General features: G+C 46.4%; 2 protein-coding genes across 2 annotated transcripts in view; both read left to right on the plus strand.

The window, feature by feature from the left end:
• T265_04830 (hypothetical protein) overlaps positions 1-9118 on the plus strand; it is a gene marked incomplete at both ends in the record, with an annotated part of 9315 nt that extends 197 nt beyond the window's left edge. Inside the window, 7 exons of the mRNA XM_009169676.1 lie at positions 2345-2643; positions 2799-2953; positions 3405-3546; positions 4025-4225; positions 4450-4673; positions 6927-7122; positions 8980-9118. Of these exons, the coding sequence (XP_009167940.1) occupies positions 2345-2643; positions 2799-2953; positions 3405-3546; positions 4025-4225; positions 4450-4673; positions 6927-7122; positions 8980-9118 (1356 nt within the window). The remainder of the gene's footprint in view (positions 1-2344; positions 2644-2798; positions 2954-3404; positions 3547-4024; positions 4226-4449; positions 4674-6926; positions 7123-8979) is intronic.
• T265_13613 (hypothetical protein) overlaps positions 3332-13858 on the plus strand; it is a gene marked incomplete at both ends in the record, with an annotated part of 37766 nt that continues 27239 nt past the window's right edge. Inside the window, 4 exons of the mRNA XM_009169700.1 lie at positions 3332-3546; positions 4025-4218; positions 5903-6098; positions 12944-13502. Coding sequence (XP_009167964.1) covers positions 3332-3546; positions 4025-4218; positions 5903-6098; positions 12944-13502 — 1164 coding nt within the window. The remainder of the gene's footprint in view (positions 3547-4024; positions 4219-5902; positions 6099-12943; positions 13503-13858) is intronic.

Below are 13858 nucleotides of genomic sequence, written 5' to 3' on the forward strand. Positions count from 1 at the left end.
GATACAGACAATTGCAGAACGCAGCAGAAGTTGGACGCTTGGTTTTCCACTCCATTTATTCAACACGTTTAACAGTACTTGTGGAGAGCCACAAGGGGTGATGGCGCCTGTTTTTCCGCAATTGCTTGTTGTTGCAGTAGACTATGGGACGAATTTCATTCGACAGAGCTCTTAAGTCTTTCCAGTTGAAGTATTTTTGAAAAAAAACTTCTTCTTTGGAGGAAGGACAGTGTTGCAGCCGTAAGACAGACAGGTCTTCAGTGAGACGATCGAAGTGATCAAACTATCTGCTACATTAGGCTTCGGTCACTGTACGTCGGGCTTAGCGTGGTACAGTTTGATAACATATTAGTTAGTCCACCCAGCCAGTTTTATCCTCAACACAACTCAGTCGCATTCACTCTCAACTCGCATTAGTCAGTGGTGAGGCTTCACTAAGATTTATCTTGGTTGTAAATCCCACGTCAGTTGATCAGCTGACGCGTCGTATCAAACGGTCTGACCAACGAAGCCCTGTGTGTATTACTAGTGACGTGACACGGACCAACACTGGTCTACATTTTGGAGTGTTTTAGACCGGTCTGTCTCACTTACTGATTAATGTGTATCACCATAAACAGCATAGTTGAGCGTGCTGTTGGTTCAGTATGTCGATACATTCGTCTATTGAATTTCTACCTCGTTTTGGTAACTGGCCTCGATTCGGTAAACACGACTGGCTCGAACACAGCCAAGACCACTGATGTTATCTAAAAAAAACTTTGCATTACCCTTTACAGAAGCCGACTGACTGGCGCCAGGTTTTCCACGACCCCGAATGGAATTCCAAATCTGAGGAATCGTTCCTATCCGTCCTTGAGAATGACGCTGTTCTGTCCATTGGTAGGTTTTGGCCCCTTAGCAGTTGTTGTAGAAGTTGCTATGCATATTTTGACATCTGAGCAAAGCTTGTTCACTCTTCCTCTCGGGTTTACCCTCGTCACCCATCGGGCCCACAAGCCTTGTGCTTCTCGTGACACTGTCGTCTTTCGCCGTGACTAGTCTCTTCGGTGCATTTTTCTCTTGACAGTAGCTACATCATAACACTTATGGGTTTTACCCTGTTAGACAAAGTATTTTTAGGCTTCATCGGTAGTATGCGCTCCCCAAGTCCCGGAGTTTAAAACGTTCCCCCCAGTCTCTCCCAAACTCCTTCTTTTACAAACCTTATTGGCGGTCACTGTTTAACGATTTGAACGGTCTAGGCTTCGCTGACGTTCTACCGTTTCTTTACGGTGAGTGCTAATTCTATTGAAATCGCTGTGAACTGAAAGGCAGGATTCTGGTCACAAAAACGTTGACGATGGATCAACGTTACCAGACTTTGGAGCGTAAGCGAGCAGTTCTCAAATCCTTTGAAATCGCTGCTCAAGGCGTTGTTAACACATAGGGTTTGTCAGTCGAGATTGTCGTGACCTGAGTATGAACTCACGCTGTGTCGTTGGTCCGGCAGTTGTTGGTAGATTCACTGGGGCAGAGGAGTTGGATTGGACTTCTTGTGGCGTGGTTGACAAAACGGAACAAATGCGGTGGCGCTACTTAGGATTTTGTTAGTGTATAGTTGGTTGGACAGGGTGAGGAAAACCGATCGTCCCCGCTGTGACTTGCACGTCAAAGCTGACATTAGGTTTTATGGTGTTGTCCACCCATGGAGGTGGACATATGCTCCGGGTATCGCTAGCACATTCGACAGACCAGGGGGAAAGATCAAACCTACAGAATAAGGGGTTTATTGTAACGCTGTGCGTTACGAACACGAACACAAGCTTCAAGCACCATAGATAGTTTCGTTGGTTATCGTGCCAAAAAGCTGCCAACTGACCGACCTATTCGGCCGAACAATGACAAGTGGTTGATGTACCGAAAATTCATGCTTTATTTGGTTAAAATGGTGCTTCTTTCCTCGAAAGAATTTATTCGTTAACGAAATGATATTGACTGAACTAAACGAAAAAAGACGATCGCTAGGTACCAGCTTGACTTTATTTAGACGCGAGCACATTCCATGATCAGTTCACATCCCCTCGTTGAACATAGTTGGAATAAAGTAGTTGCTAATGGCGATAATGTCTCAAGGAATGTCAAGGAACACACTTAACTGGGCCATTTGACTTTTACCCACACGGCAAAAGATCGGACAACACTGGGTGGCCTTATGAAGGGAGAAGTGATACAGTTAAACGGGAAACTGGTAATACTCGTCCATATGTCTACAGTGGGTGGTTTTGTGTCAATTCTCACGGCGAACTTAAGACTTGTTGGGACTGACTGTGCACAGTTCCGCTTTGGCCTTATTCTGTTTCAGCAGAATTTACGAACCAGCAGACATGAAACGGCAAAAGATCAATTTTGGGGTGCACAGGCATTTCGATTTCGTTCAGCTGTAGCACCCTTTCGGTGCCTAGCTGCCGTGCTACCAGAAGGAAACACGAGGGCTGGGAAATTGCCAGGTCACCCAAGCCTAGACAGGAGCGGTCGAGATGCAGAAGTTGGGTTCGAACCACGGACCTTCCGGTCAGCAAGTTCGCACTCTGAGCACTTAGCTATCTCAGCAATTATGTTCGACTCACTGTTTCAAACTGTTTTTGGGCACTGTAATCAGAAGTGCTAAGACAAATGTTTGAATCACAATCCCTCTTATCGTTTAATTGAGTCCCGTCAGTGGTCCCCTCTGTCTTCTCCAACTAGCCGGCTTTTTGGCGATCCGCCTGTGAGTTTCTCACTCTGTTCCGGCAATCAGATATCCACATTTAATCCAGAACCGATCGTCCAGCTGTAACACTCTTCCGGTGCCTAGCCGCCATGCTACCTGAAGGAACCACGAGGGCTGGGATACTGCCAGGTTGCCCAAGCCTAGACAGGGGAAGTCGGGAGGCAGAGGTCGGGTTCGAACCACGTTCCTTCCGGTCAGCAAGTTCGCCCTCTAAGCACTTAGCTATCTCAGCAATAATGTTCGACTCACTGTTTCAAACTGTTTTTGGGCACCCTAATCAGAAGTGCTACGACAACGGGTTGAGTAACAATCCGTTTATTCCGTATCTCTTATCGTTTAATAAAGTCGTGTCAGTGGTCCCCTCTGTCTTCTCCAACTAACCGGCTTTTTGGCGATCCGCTGATGAGTTTCTCACTCTGTTCGGTGATCAGATATCCACATCTAATCCAGTACCAGCCAGTCGCATCGATTATTCCAGAAGTTCATTTGCTAGACCTGTTGCTTCTTGGACAAAAGGGTCGTGGACCGCGCAGTATAGAAGGAGAATGGACTATTCATTTACATAGCAATCCGTCATAGGTACTGACGACTATTCGTCCAATCGCTCTGGATGCAATCGGTAGTGAAATTATTCCATTTGACCTGCCTGCAGATATCGAGTCCCGTGTTGGAAAACACGGGGCAAAACACACCGGTGTATCCTCGTGTAACCCAGACGTTTCAAATGACCACGTGGATACCGACTATTTGTGGGCAGAGAATGCAGCGCTCCGACAGCAACTAGCCGAGTGCAAGTGAGTCTTTCTCTGTCCCAGTCAAGTCATTTTTATTCGTCTACTAATTTTCCACCTGGACATCTTTTATGGAGGTGTAAATTCAACAGTAAAAATGCCAATGTGTTTACAGCCGTGCACACGTTATCACTTAGTGCCAGGGAATTTTCAAGTGTCTGACAGCCGGTACCTCAGTCTCATCGCTGATGAGGACCAGAGTCGATACAGCCGGAAGACTGGAGCAGATCTTTGCAACAATCGAGTGCTTGCCTCTAGTTTAAGTGCTTTTTCCTTCTTTTAATTCTGCTTCCTACCTCAAGCGCCTTTAAACCCGTATTACCTCATGGGATCTCGTGAGCCTATTTTGTCTGTCATTTTGCAACTTCCCCCTTCACTTACCCTCCTACTTGATGTTGTCGCATCTACCAAACGCTCGATAATTTCACTGGATTTCATATTCTTTTTTATAACAAAAGATTTCGGGTCTTCTTTGTTCCAGACGCTTTCTTGCTAAGGTGCTCGACCAGCCACTATCACAAGACGGGATCGTCGCGCTGAACGATGTGGATCCCCTTCAGACAACACAACAACCAATGAGGCAGCCAACCAAGTACCACGAATTTGCTGAGGATGCGGGCGATTCCGCGTACTTCACCTCCTACGGACATTTTGCTATCCATGGTGAAATGATCAGTAAGAGGTTTTTTTGCCACACTGCCGTCGCGGTTTATGATGTTCCATTACCACTTTTCGTTCTCTTTGTGCCTCGGGAGACCAGCATTTGGACCCAACATTAAAAAATGAATTGCTTCTCAGTTGGGATGAGTGGGCTTTCTTGTACTAACCACGCTGCGGAAGGTTGATAGCCTGTTGTTTATCTGCTTACAGAGCTTGTGTGTTGTTTTGCGAATGTTTCTTTTCAAGGGGGAGGGGCGGGGCGAGATGGCCCAAGTGGTTAGAGCGCGAAATTACTCACCGAAAGGTCCGTGGTTCGAACCCGACCTCTACCTCTCGACTTCTCCTGTCTAGGCTTAGGCGACCTGGCAGTATCCCAGCCCTCGTGCTTCCTCCGGGTGGCATGACAGCTGGGCACCGAAAGGACGTTACAGCTGAATGGTTATCTTATTATCCTTTCGAGGATCGTCATTGTGATTTGCTCTGATTGCCTGATTTTGTCACGATTATACAACATCTTGTTTGCTGTTTCTTTGGTCCAGTTTTTCTCTCCACATTTTCCTGTCTCGTTGTGATCTGTGGTCCTCCCATCTGATTGGTTCGTTTGACGCCCTCATTAATGGTCCATTTAAGATTTATATCGCTTCGTTTTCAACACATTTCTGTACTGTTCCCTAAGCTCGATACACCCAAGAAGAAAGAAAGCAGCACACTGGAGCTGTTTCCTCGAGTAATGGCAAAACATTTCCAGACAAAGCCTGGCAAACAGTTTAACAGTCAAAGCGATACTCATTGGTACAACATGTCCAAAATCAATCACCGCAATAAACATACCGTGCCATTTATAATTACCTTGTAACGAATGGTGAGTGAGTGGAAATCGTTTTGAAAAGGTGACATTGTAACGATGGTGAACGGCGTCACGTTTATTTTCGTAAAATTTTCAAAAAATCCTGGTTTCAGTAGTCAGTGGATAAAATCCCAGGCAACATATCACAACATTTGTTTGTTACGCGACAAAATCTCTCAGTTCGTCTTTGTTCAGGACTCATCTGTAGAAGTACGTAGTCCTTGTTGGATGTAGTGAGATTTTAGCACAATAGATGATAGCTGACAGGGGAAGCTTTTGTTCACCCCCAGCGAGAGTGGTCGACCTCCAAATAGTTCTCTCTTTGGAACTACTGTTCCAACTACTTCTATTCAGCTTGTCCCGTTAACATCGTCCAATTGGAAAAGGAGAAACGTTTGCGAAATTAGGTTTTACGGGAGTCTCATCTGGAACCCAGCTGAATATCTCGTTCTTGGTGTTTTTAGTCACGTGAGAGATTCAGATGAGTTCCCGGTGAGTCTCCCGCAAAACCAAATTTATTTGCAGATGAGTGTATTTCGCAGATTTCGTGCTATTAGGGTTGACAGAAACTCTGGAACTACGCCTTTCTGATGAGCTCCAAGAAGGCCGAAACCGGTCGTGGGCTGTCGAAGAATTTTCAGCAACTTTATGAGTAGTGTTTTACGTCTATATAACATGTTTTCGTAAAGGAAACTCTCCAACAACCGACGACCGGTTTCTCCCTTCTTAGGTCTCATCAGGTGGGCGCAGTCTCCGTCAACCTTTTGTTTTAAGTGAACAGTAGATTGCTGGTTAGGATACCATGAATGAGCTTACAAGCTGCCTCAATGCCGTGATGATTCTCTATTCCAGCTGACCAAGTTCGCACTGAATCTTATCGGACATTTATCCTATCGAACGCCGATGCATATTTTTCGGGTAAACGAGTCCTGGATGTAGGGTGTGGTTCCGCCATCCTATCGCTATTCGCAGCCGAGGCTGGGGCGGATCACGTCTACGGTGTGGAGGCGTCAACGGACATATTTGCAGCTGCCCTCGAAACAATCAAGTAAGTTCGATTTTTTGTCAACATTGCGAACCTTATTGGTTGTTGGTCAATCGATCAATCAATTAATCAGCTGTGTGTACCATAAGCATAACTGACTGTTCCATCTGTTACAGTTTCGATTACCGGAAAGTGGGAGAGTGTGGAACATATAACCAAGACTTGGAAGCGATGGTATGTTTCGTTAGTTCGGGAACCGGGTTGTTGCGCCTTGAAGGAGACAGCTTTGATGCATGAGGCTGACAGGGGAAGCTTTTGTTCACCCCCAGCGAGAGTGGTCGACCTCCAAATAGTTCTCTCTTTGGAACTACTGTTCCAACTACTTCTATTCAGCTTGTCCCGTTAACATCGTCCAATTGGAAAAGGAGAAACGTTTGCGAAATTAGGTTTTACGGGAGTCTCATCTGGAACCCAGCTGAATATCTCGTTCTTGGTGTTTTTAGTCACGTGAGAGATTCAGATGAGTTCCCGGTGAGTCTCCCGCAAAACCAAATTTATTTGCAGATGAGTGTATTTCGCAGATTTCGTGCTATTAGGGTTGACAGAAACTCTGGAACTACGCCTTTCTGATGAGCTCCAAGAAGGCCGAAACCGGTCGTGGGCTGTCGAAGAATTTTCAGCAACTTTATGAGTAGTGTTTTACGTCTATATAACATGTTTTCGTAAAGGAAACTCTCCAACAACCGACGACCGGTTTCTCCCTTCTTAGGTCTCGTCAGGTGGGCGCAGTCTCCGTCAACCTTTTGTTTTAAGTGAACAGTAGATTGCTGGTTAGGATACCATGAATGAGCTTACAAGCTGCCTCAATGCCGTGATGATTCTCTATTCCAGCTGACGAAGTTCGCACTGAATCTTATCGGACATTTATCCTATCCAACGCCGATGCATATTTTTCGGGTAAACGAGTCCTGGATGTAGGGTGTGGTTCCGCCATCCTATCGCTATTCGCAGCCGAGGCTGGGGCGGATCACGTCTACGGTGTGGAGGCGTCAACGGACATATTTGCAGCTGCCCTCGAAACAATCAAGTAAGTTCGATTTTTTGTCAACATTGCGAACCTTATTGGTTGTTGGTCAATCGATCAATCAATTAATCAGCTGTGTGTACCATAAGCATAACTGACTGTTCCATCTGTTACAGTTTCGATTACCGGAAAGTGGGAGAGTGTGGAACATATAACCAAGACTTGGAAGCGATGGTATGTTTCGTTAGTTCGGGAACCGGGTTGTTGCGCCTTGAAGGAGACAGCTTTGATGCATGAGCTCCCTTGACTGCCATTTGTGACAGTGTCATTAACGGTTGGTGAGTTGAGTCCCGGGATCCTCATCCAGGGAGGTGGCAGTTGCCCACCCGACTATGTTTACTGGTTAGTGTTTTCATACTTCGTTGCCAGGTCATACACTGTCCACCTCTCGAGCGTTTCTACTCGACCCAGGGCTGAGCGATAGTGCCGTGGGAGACTGATGGCCCTCTAGCACGTGCTGACCGGCGTATCCTATGAAACGTGAGTGGCTCATCCTTCATGGGAGAGCTTCTTTTTCCCAAGGCTATCTTGCTTACCTAAGTATTGTTAATGCAATGTCTCCACCAGACCCGACCAATGCTTCGGAGACACCGATGGTCAGCAACCAGCAAACGTACTGGAGTTGTTGCAGCTAGAACATCGGAAGCCGTAGTCCAGTTCTTTTACTGATTCTCTCCCACTGCCCGTCCGTCTCGCTACAACCAGCTAATTGATTTTATGTGAGACTTCTCAAAACTCTTTGCGGGGCCATAGCCTGAATTGTATTGGTTTCTCGCTTCAATTCCTACTGACTTGGTGCTCATCAGATCCTCTATGGGGATGGTAACAACTTGGGAGTTTCCAATTGGCTGTTCTCAGGTAGTCAACAATTCCTGGCACTTTCTTCGTGTGTCTTGAAAGCACCACATTTCATATTCACAATACGCGCCTATGTATTTGCTGACCTCGTGTTGCTGCGATCTGCCGTAAAACAGCCGGTAGACAAAACGCCTGGCTATGGGTACCGTCCAGTCAGCTCGGCTCTGGACCAAACGCATCGTTACTGGCCCCTCGGGATCAAGGACATCCTTTTTTGCCATGCTGCCATAGTTACGTTTTCCCTGGGCTTGTGTGGCTCAAGGCGACTACCAGTGTAACATTACGGTTTCAACTGGCTATGAAGGTGCGCCTTTCTGTGGACTACTTCAAGTTGATCACTTTTCCAGCACCGCGACGTAGCCTTCATTTTCAGTGGGTACGCAGGTCAAGACAAATAGGAATAGCCCTTGATTGCATAACTGTGATATAATGTTTTGACAGGCAGCGCGATAGGAAACACAAGTTAATTGAGCGAAGATATCCTCAATCCGGCGTGAAAATATAGCGGCGACTCTCTTTCGGCCCTCGATTATTATACTACCTTGAATGACTTCTCGACAGTAACTTATCCAATCCTCAACAAAGAACCTCCCTAAGGGCAACGCTGTTCTGTTCCCCTCATGTCATTTATAGCGAAGACTGAAACCTTAGCCTTTTGTAGGGTTGTATTCGATGACCGTTTCTAAAGAATAAAGATGCGAGCCACTACATGCAGTGGGCTTCACGTTTTTCAGCTCAGTGTATCAGGGCGTATGCGAATGAACGTGAGGTAAATGAGTGTGAAAAAACGGTACAACGTAGCGTTTTTTCGCGACTCGATTCAAACCTCACAAGTGCTGAATGATTGAAACCATCTACGCATTTTCTGAAGACGCTTGATCTTTCCGGGTTTCGTCTCCGCAACGACAAGACAACATGGCGCCTACTTTATTCATAAACGCCGACCTGTCCTATAGCACTTATAACTAACTCGGGATCTCCAGGAGGTTGAACATCGTTCAGCTGTAGCACCCTTTTGGTGCCTAACTGCCATGCCACTCGAAGTAAGCACGAGGGCTGGGATACTGCCAGGTTGCCCAAGCCTAAACAGGGTAAGTGGGTTCGAACCACGGACCTCTCGGTCAATAAATTCGCGCTCTAACCACTTGAGCCATCTCGCTCCATACCTGGAGTAGGTTCATCTGTGAGGAAGAAGCTGTCAGTGTAGCTGTCAGCACAGCCCGGATAACTATCCAGCAGGGTTGGTGGCGTGTTCTGTTTTGAATTATGCCCCCTCAGCCCTATGAACTCACACCTACAGGAAAGCCTCTTAGAAAAATGTACCTATATCCGATTGGCTGTCAAATGTTTAGACGCAAATGTCTAGCCGTTTCTACAAAACGTCTCCGAATGCGGATGCGAGTACGTGTGCGATGATGATGGACGGTCGATTGAGTTATCACAAAATTACCTGAGTTCCGCTAACCATTTCAAATTGTTATTCGTGTTCAGAAGTTGTTTCGGGTTTCAATCGACCATGTCTTCTCCCTTTTCCTCGCCTCGCCAACTGGAACCATGCTTCCATATTCCACCAAATTCTTTCCATCATTTCTGCTTTCCTATTTCTGTTACCATTAATCCAGGATTAACAAAATGGATGATCGTATCACATTGCTAAGAGATCGAGCAGAATCTGTCAAACTTCCGGTGGACCAGGTGAGTTTAGCTTTTTGCTATGATTGCACTTCACAGTGAAGTCTGATTTCCTCATGGTGCATCACGACGACTTGGTCAGTTTTCACAGATGTTCCACCGTGCAGAGTTTCCAGCCCAATTCGGCCTAATTTGGTCTTATTGAACAAGTTATGGTGTAACATGAAAAGTTCAAAATAAAAACAGCCTAGCGGAATGAGGTGTCCTTTTTTGGGTGCGAGGGTAACCTTCTTTGGGGATTCTCACAACCCACTGAGTACGGGCCAAGTACAGCCTTATTTGAGTCTGGCACCGTGTCTTTTGATTATTGTGTTCTTGAGGTCACTTAGTTGTCAGATGTAGCCAACGTGTGTCTGTGTGTGCGTGTGTGTGATTGTACACACACTTTGACTGGGATGCTCCTCTGTTTGTTTCTGTGTTGGCTGCGATTCGCCATTGCCGAGACTCCGGTTCAACATGTGGTCACCGCGTGCAATAAGTCCAAGCCAGAATAGACAGGATGCTGGCTCGATTACTGCGGTTGACACGGTTTGGTTGTGTTGTTCGTGTCTGGTGGGAACGTCAAATCACTAATGCTGGGACAGTCAGATGTCCACTGTCAGAAAGTCCACTTCACAGGTTACTTTGGTTAGGCCGTGTATTTCGTATAAAAGAGAACCGTTTGCATCGCAGAGCCCAGCCTTTCCCAGCCTTGTGTAGCATGGAGACGGCCAGAGGCAGTCAGTTCCTGACTTGACAATGGAGCACGAAAGTCCTTACCGGTCAACTCAGTTGCGTTGGTAACCGTCTTTCCCACGGATTGGGACGGCGAAACGAGACAAACCAGTGATTAATGGCCCTGACACATATGGATGTGTCACGCAGCCAATGGCGCTCTTGCATCAAAGCTATCGCCTTCACTGCGCGGCTCTCACTTCCTGCCACACTGGGCGAGCAGATCCATTTGTCGTCAGTGATTTGGCCATCGCGTTCAACACATGTCTCTCATTCCTTTATCCTCCTTTTCGGCGATGTACCAGCTGGAACCACTGCACTTTGGTGCACGGTTTGTGAGCTAAATGACTAGCTGTTTGACTGACTGACTTTGTTGATCTATAGAGCCTCAGCGCACGTCCGTTGTATGTGTGAATTTAGCCATTACTGCTGTATATTTGTGTCACCGAAGCTGATATGATGGTTTGACTCGAGGGCATTGGGTGTGATGGTTGGGTCGCGTTCAAGATTTCATATTGCTCAGAGTTGGAGACTCCTTCTGCGGTTCGATCTTCTCGTAAGAGTCCACCGTTAGATAGGTACCCAATCACTTTCTTACCCAATGTGGAGACTGAAGTCTTGCGTGACTTTGGTCATCCACCGCGGTTTCTGACTGAGATATGATGACAACATATTTGTCATCATATCAACCACACAACAACCAGCTTTTCTGAACCGCTTGGATCAAANAAAACAGTAAGCACAAAGTGAAAATTCACGGGCAATCCACACATTCGGACAGGTACATGCTTGACGAGTCTTCGAATCCACACACGCAGCTGTGGGATTCTTAGTGAATCGTGTCAAGAGGCAATTCTCGGATGACTTCATACGAACGGATGAAGTGAAACGATTCAACAAAGTAACCACCCAAATGACTCATCAACCAACATTACTGGCGAGAACCTTAAACAAAAGCATGCGATAGGGTGACGAAAACTCTTTAAAGATGTCGCTTTCAACGGCACTCGGTTGGTACTTCGGGGTTATGATACTGAGACGTTTTTTTGAATTGATGACGCTTCAGAAGGACACTTCGTAGGATCTGGGGATCCTTTTAAAGCCCGAAAATTCGGGAAACCTGTAAACATCACTTTTGAACACTACTCATTCGACCAGGAGATGTTGACCCACCTGCTCGAACACATAGTGAAGGTCTACTTGGCTGACTTGCAGAACCACTGGGGTTCATGGACCAACTACAAGGAAGACCGCATAACGACCGTCTACACCTACTATGCAGAATTCGGGGGTTGGTAGAAGTTCTGCAAGGTTTAACGGGTACGGCCACGATTCCCCTGTGCGAAGGGAAATTTTGTTAATAGAGGATGAACAACTGCCGCGGAATCAGTTTTATGTGCCTATTAGGCAAGATTATCACATGCCTCCTGCTCAGCCACATGGTCTGTGGCATTCTGAAGGACAACGTTCCTGAATAGCGGTGTGGATTCGAGAGTAGTTTTTTGTCGCAAGAGAAATGTTGTGAACGGATTCAACCATTCTATGGATTGCTTGTGGACCTCATCAAATCTCCCGACTCGACCATCAGAGAAGCGCTTTTGATCGTCTTGTAAGAGGCTTGGCTCTTCGGGCAGATTTGTAATTCTCTTTACAGCATTTCGCATTTGGATTAAAGCACGAATATGCGACTATCTCGAACTAGTTTGTAATCGATAACGGGTTGAAGCAGGGTTTCAGTCCACCGAATTTCCGTATGTATCTTCTGCCATCGTCGGACCCACCGGCAAACCTGATAAACATGACTATCTGGAGCTATTTTCCAATAAGTACCTGCCTGACACTATCGTTCTGCAGGTAATGACGTCCTATACGTTGGGGTTAACGCGATACATTTTGGTTGCTCACTGCCATATTGCGGTGCGTTAAACGGCAGTTCCAGGTAACAGTTGCACGGTACCTTACCGAGAGAGGTGCGGTATTATGCTGAAATTCAATGAGATTGACAGATGATGCCAATTGTTATGCCACCAATGGCTTTCAACAGGCCTTTGCAGTTCGCCCGTCAATTTTATTCCGTGGGGTCTACGTCAGCGCCAACGCCTCGCATGCAACACCATATTTGGCTCTGTCTGTGACCTTCGCGCTGTGCACAGACGGCCTCTTGTTTGACCAACTCATGTTGACCGGCTAGTTCGATGCTCGCCTTTCACTGGACGCTGTAGGTCATGAGTCATTCGACGCTCCTCTGTCAGTTAAAACGTTTTCCTTATGTACAGCAAATGTCGTGCTTATTTTTGAGCCGCCCTGTGGAACAGACTTCCCCCGTCGGTTGCTTAAAAGCAATCTAAGGGGCAAATACACCCATTTGCACGTCAATTTGCTTTTGACGGAACCCAGCTGAATCTCTCGTTTATAATGTTCTTAAGCAGTGTATTACGTCTACGCAGTCATAGAGACGTCTGGTGGTATCTGAGCCTCATGGTTTTGTTCTATCAGAACCAACTTATGTGAATCAGCCAATCAGAATAGCCCAAATTTCTACATGTTATCGTTACTTTAGCACCCAAATGTCTCACTTTCTGCCTGTCCCGTTTCGCTTCCCAGTGATTATATCTGAATGGATGGGTTATTTTCTGCTTTTTGAATCAATGCTGGATTCTGTCCTCACGGTGGCTCGTCGCTATCTTAAGCCTGACACAGGATGCATATTTCCACGACACTATACCCTCAACTTGTTGGGTATTAGTTGTGGTTCGAAACTGCGGCACGATCATCTGGATCTCTGGACGAGCGTTTACGGCTACCGAATGCCTGCTCTGCGTCGTTCGGCGCTTGCGGAAGCACACGTTCTCGATCTGACGGATCCGAGGACGGTCGGTGGGACGCAGGATGTTGCTGGATCATCTGAGCTGTGTATTTTGACATCGAAACCCCACCAACTTTATAGTCTGGATCTGAAAGAGGTCCTTTCTAACAGTTCACAGCCGACTGATCTTTTACAGCTTGGAGAACGCCCGTTCTCTCTCCTAATTGATCAAGACAATCTCGAATCAACGATGATTCTCGATGCCTTGGTAGGCTACTTTGATGTTCGGTTTGATGATGATGCTCCGGTTAAGGTAAGTTATGTCCGACGTCTTTATTTAATCATAAAATCCTTCGTATTGCTTTGACCTCATTTCGTTTGTCCTTTGTGACTGACGAGTGTTCGTCACCTTTCGACGAGTGAATAGGCAATCTATAAATCTCTTTAAACAGTAGTAGTTGGTCACCGGTTCAACCGCAAGCATCGTTGAGTTCCCATCCAGTTCTTGGTGGTTTGAAAGGGCCATAACTTCTAGAGGTATATAGCACTGCAAATGTCGCTACCCTTCCGCCACTACACATACAATTTACGGCCCACAAAGGTGACTCAGCTGACATCGACGGTCTACCCGCCGATAAGGTAACAGCAAGCCTTGTGCTGACACCCACG

This window comes from Opisthorchis viverrini (assembly GCF_000715545.1).
Source record: "Opisthorchis viverrini unplaced genomic scaffold opera_v5_85, whole genome shotgun sequence".
Classification (NCBI taxonomy): domain Eukaryota; kingdom Metazoa; phylum Platyhelminthes; class Trematoda; order Opisthorchiida; family Opisthorchiidae; genus Opisthorchis; species Opisthorchis viverrini.